Source organism: Marmota flaviventris, chromosome 8, assembly GCF_047511675.1.
Source record: "Marmota flaviventris isolate mMarFla1 chromosome 8, mMarFla1.hap1, whole genome shotgun sequence".
Lineage (NCBI taxonomy): Eukaryota > Metazoa > Chordata > Mammalia > Rodentia > Sciuridae > Marmota > Marmota flaviventris.
Window position 1 is genome coordinate 104,880,138 of NC_092505.1, and position 12,666 is coordinate 104,892,803.

General features: G+C 31.6%; 1 protein-coding gene across 2 annotated transcripts in view; it reads right to left on the reverse strand.

The window, feature by feature from the left end:
* Positions 1 to 2,114: 2,114 nt before the first annotated feature.
* Nmd3 (NMD3 ribosome export adaptor) overlaps positions 2,115 to 12,666 on the reverse strand; it is a 28,823-nt gene continuing 18,271 nt past the window's right edge. For both annotated transcript variants that reach the window (XM_071615505.1, XM_071615506.1), the window contains exons 10-16: positions 11,931 to 12,048; positions 10,784 to 10,929; positions 7,322 to 7,434; positions 6,475 to 6,547; positions 5,133 to 5,239; positions 4,219 to 4,289; positions 2,115 to 3,816 (exon numbers count right to left, since the gene is read on the reverse strand). In XM_071615505.1, the coding sequence (XP_071471606.1) occupies positions 3,686 to 3,816; positions 4,219 to 4,289; positions 5,133 to 5,239; positions 6,475 to 6,547; positions 7,322 to 7,434; positions 10,784 to 10,929; positions 11,931 to 12,048 (759 nt within the window). In that variant the 3' untranslated portion in view covers positions 2,115 to 3,685. The remainder of the gene's footprint in view (positions 3,817 to 4,218; positions 4,290 to 5,132; positions 5,240 to 6,474; positions 6,548 to 7,321; positions 7,435 to 10,783; positions 10,930 to 11,930; positions 12,049 to 12,666) is intronic.

Genomic DNA, 12,666 nt, shown 5'->3' on the forward strand with positions numbered 1-12,666 from the left:
TGAATCTAATCATGAGAAAACACGAGACAAAGCCAAATTGAGGCCATTCTATAAAATAACTGGCGTGAACTCTTTAAAAATGTTATTTCCATAAAACATACACTTAGGAACTGGTCCAGATTAAAGTAGACAAAAGAGGTATGTGAATCTAATATAATGTACAATCTCAAATTTATTTTTTTATAAATACCTTATTTGGATAAAACCTCCAAATAGTTTCCTGATTAGATAACAGTATTGAGTCAATGATAATTTTCTGATTCTGAACATTGCATTGCGATTACAGGATTCCTTGTTTTTAGAGAAGGTAAGCACTAAAATACTTAAGAAGGTAAAGAAGCATCATGTCTGTATGTTACTTTTTGATTTTTGTGATGCAGGGAACTGAACACAGGGCCTTGTACATGCCAGGTAGGGTTCTAACTCTGAGCTACACCCAACCTGTATCTTACTCTAAATGTTTAAGTAAAAAATAATTAGTAAGAAGGGAAAAGAAAGTAAATGAGGTAAAATTTAGCACATCTGGATAAAAAGTATTTAAGAATTCTTTGTAGTATTTTTTAAAATACTATTTTTTAAAATTATTATTTTTTTTTTTTTGTAGTCACAGTTGGACACAATAACTTTATTTATTTATATGTGGTGCTGAGGATCGAACCCAGGGACTTGAACATGCAAGGCGGGCGCTCTACCGCTGAGCCATATCCCCAGCCACCTTTGTAGTATTTTTGTAACTTATTGTAAGTATGAAGTTAAGAAAAATTATTTTAAAAAGTAAATGTTCATTGGGCTAGAAGTAACAGGCCAAGCAAGCTAGAAATAATAAAGCAAATAATCTAAATATGGAATCAACATAAACACATCTACTAACATTAAGACTCTAGTGATAACTTCTGACACTGACACAGTACTAATCAGGGAGGCATGTCCCATCACTCTGGATTTCCTGAGTTCCTGTGTTCTATTGTGGCAAGGAATCAGCTTGACACTGTTACAAGTCTCAATTACATAGGCAACTCTTGGCTTCAATCTCTTTCCTTGCTCATCAGTGACTTTTGACTATAACACAGGAGCTTCAAGTACAGGTCTGGCTACACTAAGATAATGATCATACTGACTTGTAAGTTAGTCATATTTATAAATGTTACAAGTTAGTCTCTTGTGCATTTGATTAATAATAGCCTTCTTGGGCTAGGGATGTGGCTCAAGCGGTAGCGCGCTCGCCTGGCATGCATGCGGCCCGGGTTCAATTCTCAGCACCACATACAAAGATGTTGTGTCTGCCGAAAACTAAAAAAAAAAATAAATATTAAAAAAAAAAAATTCTGTCTCTCACTCTCTCTTAAAAAAAAAAAAATAATAATAGCCTTCTTAACCCATATCAATTCTGGGATATTTCTAAATATCTTGAGTATGAGAACCATACTCTAAAATGGTAAATTTATCAAGGCTGCTTAACTCTGGGTAAGGTCTTGAAAACTTTTTTTTAATTCGTTTGCCTAATCACAGTCTCTTCTAACCAGCAGATTTCAATACTCATAAAGATAAAACATCAAAAATAAATAAAATTGGCCAGGTTTGGTGGTACACAGCTATAATTTCAGTGACTCAGGTAGCTGAGGCATGAGGATTACAACTTTGAGGCCAGCCTGGGCAAGTTAGTGAGGTTCTATTTCAAAATAAAAAAAGGGCTAAGGTATAGCTCAGTGGTACATCACCCCTGAGGTTCAACCTCAGTATCAAAATAAATAAGACTACTTGGCATGGCACATACCTATAATTCTAGCTACTCAGAAGGTTAAGGGAGAAGGATCACAAGTTCAAAGCCAATCTGGGCAACTTAGCAAGATCTTGTTACAGAATAAAATTTTTTAAAAAGTAGGGAAGGCTATAGCTCAGTGGTAGAGCACTTGCCTAACATGTTTGAGGACCTGGGTTCATTCTTCAGTACTGCAAATAAGTAAATAAATAAGACTAAATAAATTAGATACTAAATTTTTCACTGGGAAAGTAACATATGACAAGTACTTGAATAACATAACAATTCCACTTTGGAAAAATGCATGATACTCTCTCATGTAAATATGACAATAACCATTTCAAGGACACAAAACAGGGAGGGCTATTTTTATTTTCATGATTTTAAACATCTTGACATAGAAGAAATTGTTAAGGCCATGCTCAACTATAAAGAACTAAAGACAAGCCACCCCTACTAGTCTATCACCAAGAATAGCATATGCCTTTTACATGTACAACTGAATATGCAGACAGAAAAGGAACCAATTAGAAAGTTCAGGCTTTCATTCATAACGTCAAAATTGTGAATTCGATCTTAAAAAAGGAAAGATTCCATTCAGCACTTGCTCAATCTCTTTATTTAACAGAAAGCATATAATTAATGAAGTAGCACTTAGTTTGGTATAGTAAGATCTGCTGCTACAGAAATAGAATTGTAATACTAAAATTCAAGCCAAGTCTCTTTCTTCAGCATGTGTAATGCATTCTACATTCAAATCTGATACACAGTTTTTAAAGCACGTACTTCATTTGTATTATTTTACCATCTACATGCTGAAATCTAATATTCTTTTTGATAGTGATGTGTTCAATGATAGAAATTTACAGAGAGAATTTCTTTTTTCTCAATCTGTAAACCAAAATTTTAAAAGCGAACTCTTTGAAGTAATAGAAAGACTTTCTATGACATAAACAGACTACTACCCTAAGCTATTGGCCCAAGCAAAAAAAAAAAAAAAACAACAAATTGCTCTTTAAATAACCACTCCATATGTGCTACAAAGATGTAAACATTTTCTTTGTATTTCTTTATATTACAGTAAAAGTTGATGTTTAAAAACTTCTGCAAGACTGCGAATATAACTCAGTGGCTGAGTAGCCTGCTTAGCAAACAAGTGCCAAGTTCCAGGTTTGATCCCCAGCGCCATACAAAAAAAGCTTTTGAAAATGTTAATTTTATGAAGAAATTAAAAAAAAGATTAACTTCCCTTTTGAGTGTCCAGTGACAAACTGAATCCCAATTTTCCTTCACTAAGGACATAAAAATGATCTGAAGTGAATCAAAGTGCTTAAAAAGTTCATGTTAAAAATGACCTTCCAGGACTGGGTTGTGGCTCAGTGGTAGAGCGCTTACCTTACACATGTGAGGCACTGGGTTCAATCCTCAGCACCACATAAAAATAAATAAACAAAATAAAGATATTGTGTCCATCTACAACTAAATATATATATACATATATAAATTTTTTTAAATGACCTTCCATATGCTCATAAAACCATCAACATAAAAAGAATGTGAAAGCTGTTTTATACTTGAATATTTAGTTAACATCTAAGGAATCACAACATTTGAGCTTTTAAATCTAGCACTATAATATATAAAAATAGTATAGTAGCTTATATTTTAAAAAAGCAAAGTGATAAAACTGCACACATAAATTGGCCCAAGTATCAACAACAATTATATCCTTCTGAATCTTTTATTATCTAGAACTTCAAAATTATCAATCCTTTTTAGTGCTTAGAGTAAACAATCAAAATAGTTATATTTATTCAGATCTAAAACTAAATTTCTCCATATGGAAGCACAGAAGCAATACATAGAAAAGGTCATTTTGTTCCAACTTCCTGAGCCCACAGATGTACAGTCTATAATATAATCTCATTATGTCATCATTGATGCACCTTCTTCACCAATGGCATCTTGGGAAATATGAAGATCTTCAAGCATCTCAGCCAAACTAATTCGAGGTGCTCCTTCATCATCTGTGTCACTCTCCACAGGTATAGTTGAATCTAAGAAAAAAATAAAAAGGATTTCAAATAAATACAAATATGAAATTAGATAAATTTCTGCCCCTACCATTAATTTTATTATCTAACTATATGGTATTAGAAGTTCTTGTATTTTACCTAGGGCTGGCATTCAAATATTCACTGAATGAATGGACGGAATAAATGTATAAATAAATTTCTACCAGTAAAGAAGCTATCATGCTAGGAAAAAAAATGATATTAAATATAGTATAGCAAACAATGTAGTAAGTTTAACTATTCTATAAGTAATTTCTTCGTAAAAGTTTGATGACAGCAGTTTAAAAAATTCACAATAAAAGTAACGTATAAGGATCAAAGTTTAAGATCCCAAAATACTCTCCCTGGTAAAATATATGACTTCAACACTCCTAAAACACCAACCTCTATAGATGTTGACATTTTTTCTAATTGCCTCATCTTCTTCAAGATCTTCAAGGAAATCTTGGTATTGCCTATAGGATAAAAAAAATTTAAATATTTCACTTTCACCAAGAAAAGTATGAAGTTCTCTTCATTTTCAGCACTGCAAGGTAATGTGCTCTACATATTACCATCTTTAAAAAAACAAAAGTCAAATATGGATGTCAATTCAATACTAATAGGCTGAAAACATTTCTTTCAAAATTACATGATTAAAAAAAAAACAAAAACAGCTGAATACAAAGGTGAGGTTAAATATAAGACAATGAGAAGATATCCCTCCCCCAAAAAGTTTTATGGCCAAGTTGAAATACACTTTCACTTTACAGATGAAGCAGTGAAACCATACTTACAGAATCTAATTGACAGTTGTATATTTACGCATATTATAACTGTGAGATTATATTTCAGAAATACTGCTGTTTCCTAATTCACATTTCGTAAGTTTTATATAAACTCTTCATTTCACTATCATTAAGACCACTTTGAGTCATACAAAAATCTTTTTTAGAATACATTATCTTGCTTCTGGTTGTTTTGGAAATAACATTTGATCTCAAAAAGCTGTTTTCTTTTTATCTCAAATCGTAAGTACTCATCTGCTATTTGTGATATCCTTGTTATTTATTATATTTTGACTTTTGAACTGAATTATTTACATCAACACTGTAATTACAAGGTAATAACTCAGGAAATAATTACTAATCTGTGTTACATTCTCTTAAATTTATTCCATCAATACCTTGATAGAAATCCAATAGAAATCTTAATACTGAGTGCAAGGATCAACTAACTGTGTGATGCCTATTTCTTTACAATATAAAATCAATTTATTCTAAGGATTACAACATTTAAGGATAAAACAAAAGTGGGACCTTTCATCATCTGTATCCATGTTTTCTCTATCTCTTGCAAGTTCTTTCAGTTTCCAGTTTCTACGACGCTGACGTTTGGTACGGTCATAGCTTTTCTTGATTAATACCTATAACAGAAATATCTGCAAAGTTATAAACCATAAGAACTACAGTCGGACAACAAAAATCCAATAAAGTTAAAATATGAAAATTTATAGGAATGCCAAGGAAGCCTTCAAACTAGACAGTTAAGAGAAAGGTAGGGACCAAGAGGCATTATCAGGGGGGCTTTTATAACTTTTCTCCATGTATTTATGTGAGAATACATCTGCATACTATTTGTATAACTTAAAATTACTAAGTGAAATTTTCTAGAGACTGAATATAAAATTTTTATCACCAAAAATCTATAGTTTTTTTTTAACCTGAACTTCAATTTTCAGCTACGATTCATATGAATCGTCTTGAAATATCATAGGCACTTTTTCTTTCTTTCATTCCCACTTACACAACAGGATATCTTAGAACTTACACAACAGGATATCTTAGAAAACATTAATGCTGTGGAGTTAATAGGTGAAAATAATTTTATAAAACACAAACATTATAATACCTTCATGATTTCCTCTTATGACCTTGTTAGAAATATCTACTGTGTTACATCCAAATCGCCCTTCTATTTACTAATTTCATTAGTTACTTAAAATATAACTGGGTGATGGTGGTAGATGTAGGAAGGAGGGTATCTTTCTTTTACTATGACTTTATTTTGGACATAGCTAAAGAAATCAATGTTTATTTTTCAAAAGGTAAGCAACTAGGAGATAGGGTCTTTCATACCAATTTCATTAACTATTGTTCATTATTCTTTATCCTGTTTGAACTTAACAGACTTTCACAATAGTTTTTATCCGAGACCTGATAATATGATTATTTTCAACTGCAATTACATTTTACAGTTGGCCAAATCAAACCTGAAATCTAACTCTAAATGTCTTCTTACCTGGACAATATACATGAAATATGCTAAACTTGGGTAAGAGAAAACATGAGTAAATTCTAAAAATCATCATTTCTAGCTACAAACTTATTTTTGCTCTATAGATAAGTACTAAGTATTTTGACAGAGAATAAAATTTTAAATAGTTAACAACAAAAAAATCAAATCTTGAATTTATCCCACTTAAAAAAAATGATTTAAAATGAATATTTCTGCTATTATGCCTTAACTATACTTTAAAAGAAATCTCTAAGTTGATTTGTTATTTTCAAAAGTGTGAACTCATGCAGCTCTTTCATAAGAATTACAAGAGTCCTCTTTAACGCAGGAAAAAAAAAAGAAAAAAAATATCTAAAGCCTTACCACATCTGGAACTCTCTCTGAGTTCATTTTGTTGACATGCTCATCATTTAAGTTACAGTTGGCCAAATCAAACCTGAAATCCAAACAAGGAAAAACTTGCTATTTCCCTTTGTATGTAAAATTTTTTATTTTAGGGATATCACTTAAAACTTTCTCTGAAGTCAAACATTTAATGTTTTTCACTTTAAAGCTTTGCGATTTACTATACAGTGAACACATTTCTTCACATTCCAGAAAAGAAATACCTGACTTTCACATATTATCCATTATTGTGTACCTTACTATATGCTTTTTGTTAAAGACAAAACACAGATATATATCCATCTAACTTTAGGATTCGGTAGAAATGAATAAAACAAAATAAAAATACCCCCATTCTCCAGTGAAAGGAAATGAAATCCTCAGAGTAAAAGCAATCTTTAAAGCACACTGATTAGCTTTGATTAAGAAAGGATTGTTCCATGTCTTTATAAACACTTTGCAGATTTGGCTACCATTTCTTAAAAGTAAAATATTGAGGAGAGCATGTGCACAATAAAAAACTACCCACTCCCCAAAAAAGCTGCAAATATGGATTGAACTATATACATTCAGGAGTCAATTACCAAAATCTTAGAACAAATGACTCTTTTAGATGATGGCCAAAACACAACAACAACAAGCTTCTGTCCAATTCCACAGTTTAATTTAGATAAATATAAAAAAATAAGTTATTAAGACTTCAAAAAAACTCTTAAAAAATCTTTTTTGGAATGAGCAACTTTAGTGTTTTAGGTAGCTCTATTGGCTCCCAAAGAAAATCTCTAATGCTAATTGGCAGTTTAAAATATTATAAAATAATACAAACCCCAAAACCAGGTCTCCAGGATTTAGAAGGTGTCCCAAATGAGTACGACAAAAATACTGCTTATCTGTATTCATTTCAGATGTTTTCTGTACCCAGACTTCACCAAGGGTATGCTTAACAGGAAAGAAAATGTATTTTTCAATAATCTGAACATAACTCAAGAAGTATCTCATAGAAAAATTAAATGCCAAATTGATTTTTAGTTTTCTAGTTTTCATTTTAAAGATTTTTTTCCAGATCTCTGAAACACTGTCAATAATTAATAAATTACTGAATAATGAGTATCAAAAAAGACTCAGAAGGCAATCATAAGAACAAATAATTGATTTGTTACAAGTTTAAGGCTCTTATAAAACATTAACAATCTCCTCTGAAAAATACATAAAGACTTTTTGAAAGAAATGTTTCTCACAGGGAGATTGGGCATACAGACTGGGAAAATAAAATAAAGGTAGGAAAATCTTAAAGCAAGAAAATATTCTAAGCAAACACTTCTTTAACACAAAGCTTCAAAAAGAAAAACAGTGTTCAAACAAAACAATCTTGAATGAAATCCCAGTAGTGTATCCCTACAGAATCCAGACCTTCAAATTAATTTTGGGATATTACACTAGTTCACAGTATAATTTTTAAAAAACTATTTGTTGCAGAAACAATATCCTGCTTAAATTTGAAAGTTTAAAGTAGAAAACTTTAACTCACTTTCACTTTCCAATGTAAGATTTTACAAGCACTTTTAACTGACATTTTAAACTTCAAGACTGAATTAAACGTAGTCCATGCCAACCATTTACTAACACAGATAAACCAAGTAAAGTGGATTATTAACAACAACAACAACAAAAAAAACCTAAAAGTCAATAGTAAAATTAAAGAAACTTAAAGAGATGAAAAGAGGATGCTGTAGAAGGAAGAAACTGAAATAAAATACAGGTCTCAGGTATGGAAACAATGGACAAAAAAAGGGAATTACCAGAAAGACTAAGTTCTATTTAACAGGATTCACTTTCTAGTTCTTATATTGGTCCTAATTATAACAGACTTAAGAACTGTTCTACTTAAATGCATTTTTTCAAAATCAAGAAAACATACTATCTGGTTTTTCTATATTATAGATGAAAAGTTAGCTCTACTATCTGGTTTTTCTATATTATAGATGAAAAGTTAGCTCTTAACTATATTATTTTTTAAATAAATACATAGAAAGTATTCTGTCTTCTATTTTCAGTGATTTTTTTCCCCAAATAATCAGAAATTATTTTTGTCTCAAAAAGCAGTATTAACTCAAAGGAAGTGAGCATCCTTGGAAACCAGATTGGAAGCCGGGTGTGGTAGCACATGTATGCCACCCTAGCAGCTCGGGAGGCTGAGGCAGGGAGGCTGAGGCAGGAGGATAGCAAATTCAAAGCCAGCCTCAGCAAAAGCAAGGCACTAAGCAATTCAGTGAGACCCTGTCTCTAAATAAAATATAAAACAGGGCTAGGGATGTGGCTCGATCGTCGAGTGCCCTTGAGTTCAATCCCTGGTACCCCCTCCCCACCCCTGCAAAAAAAGAATCCAGATTAGAGGTATCTAAATACTATATACACACTAAAAGAAATCTGACTTTTATCCTTGAAAAACTTATTTCAGATATGGGTTAAGTATCATACAATGTGATTTTAGAACACCTGGATGCTGTTTTGTGCTTTCACAGAAAGCAATGCATTCAGACTAAGAAAGCCATCTCAAAAAAACATAGGAACCATTCTGAAGGGGCTCTCACTGCCTAAATTTAGGGCAATCTAAATATTTTAAAAGAAAAAATAGACCTGTGAGGGGTGGAGGAGAAAAAAATATAGTAAATACATATAACTTCATAAGATCATGATAATCATAGAGAAAGAGACACTTTCAAGTGAGCGCGCTACCACTTGAGCCACATCCTCAGCCCAGAGAAAGAGACACTTTCAAATAAAGAAATAAGTTAAACATATTTTCACCACTGAAAGAGAACTAGACTATCTCCTTATTCTGAAAATGTCAAGAGAAAGAATTAAGAATTAGTGCAGAAGAAAAACATTTCAGGAAACCATATAGCCTTGAGATAATGGAGAGCTCTTCCTTAATAAAGAATGTTGGGGCTGGAGATGCGGCTCAAACGGTAGGGCGCTCGCCTGGCATGCGTGCAGCCCGGGTTCAATCCTCAGCGCCACATACAAACAAAGATGTTGTGTCCGCCGAAAACTAAAAATAAATATTAAAAAAAAAAATTCTCTCTCTCTCTCTCTAAAAATAAATAAAGAAATAAAGAATGTTGGCTAATAAATGTAGAAGAAATAATAGAAAGGTCACCACTGTATACTAAATAAAATAATTAATTTTGGCAAAAATGCTAAATACTAAACACACACACACTCACACACAGATAATAATAAGAACTTGATACGTACATATTGTGACAGTACCATTCAACAGAATACTTGCTGGTTACAAGGGGGGAAAACATCCTACTATAATGAAGGGATCTGCTATCACCATTTTAGCCAATAAAACAGACATGACTTGTCTCAATATAATACCATAAAAAGTATACAGCATCACCTTTCAAAGAGTCTGGCAAAAATATTTAACCTAAACTCAGCCAATTCTTTTCTTTTTTTTTTAATTTTTTTTTTTTTTTTTTTAGTTGTAGATGGACATAATGCCTTTATTTTATTATTTTATTTATTTATGTGGTGCTAAGGATTGAACCCAGCACCCCACGCGTCCAAGGCAAGCACACTACCACTGAGCCACAACCCCAGCCCCTCGGCCAATTCTTTATACTCAGTTTTCAGGTTAGAGGAAATACAAGAGATTAAAAGCAAGTTAAATGACACCATGAGAAAAAAGAAAGACTGAGAAGGACAGAGTACTCTACAAAATAAATGTTGTATTGTATAAACAAGTCAGTATTATGTCCACAAGAAACAACAACAAAAAATGGGGGTTGGGGGAAAGAAGACTATTTTATTATAATATTCACATAATTTGTGGTCCCAAATTGGATACTAGTTTAAGTAAACCATAAAAGATACTTTGGGGAATATAATGAAATCTGCACATAGACTAAACAATTATAGGTATGATCATGATACACTGATTGTGTAAGAAAATATTCCTATATTTTCAAGATAGAAACTATTTAATTATTGGTATTCAGTAATGATTTTGAAAAGTCAAAAAGGTTAGTCATTTGATCCTCCTCTACAAAAACAAAGAAAATGCTTTCTTATAAAAATGGAATAAATATTTTAAAACTTTTTTTTTCAACACAAAAGAGAAAAATTATAAAAATGCACTTTAACCTAATGTGGTGCTACTTTTATTTGGACTCCACATTTTGGAATTATAAATAAGTTAAAAAAGATAAAAGAAAGAAGGACTGAAACAAAAGTAAGATGGAAAAAAAAAAAGGAGGAGGGGTAGGATATAGCTTACCTTTTTTGATATCATTCCAGCACCTGCATTGCGTTTTACATCTCGAACAATGCTGCATTCCATCACAATAAACTCCTCCAGCTGTTTGGGATGGCATAAACTATTGAAAGGATGACTCCAGAAAGTGCTCCCGTCAATATCTGCAACTAAAAATAAACACAGAAAACTAAAAGACAAAGAACTGATGTATTTCAAAGAGTCATTAAATTTGTTAACTAGGGAGGAGATAGTATATACTAACTGATAAACAGGAACGACAATGCCAACTCAGTCTCAAACTTGTAAAGAACTAACAGGTGTCAAACACAGCTTAAGTAGTTTTTAAATCAGAATGCTAAAGGGCTAAGTGGCTTTTAAATAAAATCAGATTCAACCAGGTGTATACTTGTTTCATGTGCTGGCATTTTATTTTAGAAACACATCAACATTTTAGTTGCTTAGTTTATGGGAACTAAGGCCTAGTTCTAATGACAGATAAACAATGTCTACTCTAGTACTACAGATCTTTAACTGATGAACTGTAATTGATAAGGATATGAATGACTTTAAGTACATATCAAAATATACTCAAGTTTTATTACAGGAAACTTATGAAAAAAAATTAAGTACGAGATATAGTCAAATACTGAGACACCTACCATGAGGCCTTTTTAAAAAATATATGTTTTTTTTTTTTTTTTACAAAGAGAAAGTAAATAAATGATCTATGATAATGTTAGTAAATTATTAAAACTCCACATGCAAACTAAATGTTCCAACAGGTCACAAAAGGTCACATGTTCCAAAATTTAAAATACTTGTCATATACTGAAATATAGCAATAAATTTATTATTTTTTTATTATTATTTATTAGTAGTAGTAGTAATAGTCACAAAAACTAAATGAGGCAAATAAGTCAATTTTAGTAAAAATTCATGACATGCAATAGGAAATCTATTAAAACTCTTGGAATCGTTTCCTTAAATAAAAAATACAAGGGTAACTAGTAAAATAGTTTATAATTCCAGTGTTTCATAAATATTAAACAGTACAAATTTTAACTGGCTCTTCAACATAAAATTATTGAGAACAAAATTAATAATATAAATTATTATTGCCCACCATGCAGGACAAAACTGTCAAGGCAAATTTAGTTTCTATACTTACCTTGTAGGGTGTTTGGATCTATAAGATGGATGGCACTAGTTACTCGAATACATACACAGATCTGGTTCATATTTCCCAGACTTTGTGCCAGTTTTGGAGACAGACAGACAACATTATCCTAGGCAACAGAATAACATTTTAAATGATATAAGTTCTAAATAAGTCACCAAAAACACATTAATGTAAACTCAATCCAACTGTACTTGCCCAACCAAAATGTTAGTTTTCACTCTTGTACCCACAAGGGATCTAAATAAAAGAATCAAACCTTACCTTAAATTAAAGATAAGCTATATCTTAAGACAGGCATGTTTGCCTTAATTAAAACGCTTAAAAAAAAAAAAAAAAAGTCTTTTAGGACCTAACTTCCAAACTGTTAAGATTACTTCAATTTTATTGCAGTTTGCTTACCACTTTAAATGTTAGTTATAGTGTACTTCCTAAGTAAAGTGTAACATCAGGAGCAGAACAATTTTCTAAATCGACTTGTGAATTCTTTTAATATCCATAAAAATTTCTAAGGAACAATGTTTGTCTTAAATGGTTACATGTACCAATATGTTAATCAAAGATTTAATTGCTCTATCTTCCGAACCAGATGTATACTGGGATATATTATAGTAACTAGTAATATAATTATGTTTTTAAACAACATTAACATTTAACAAGGGCACATGCCTATTATCCCAGTGGCTCAGGAGGCTGAGACAGGAAGATCTGGACGACTATGAGTTCA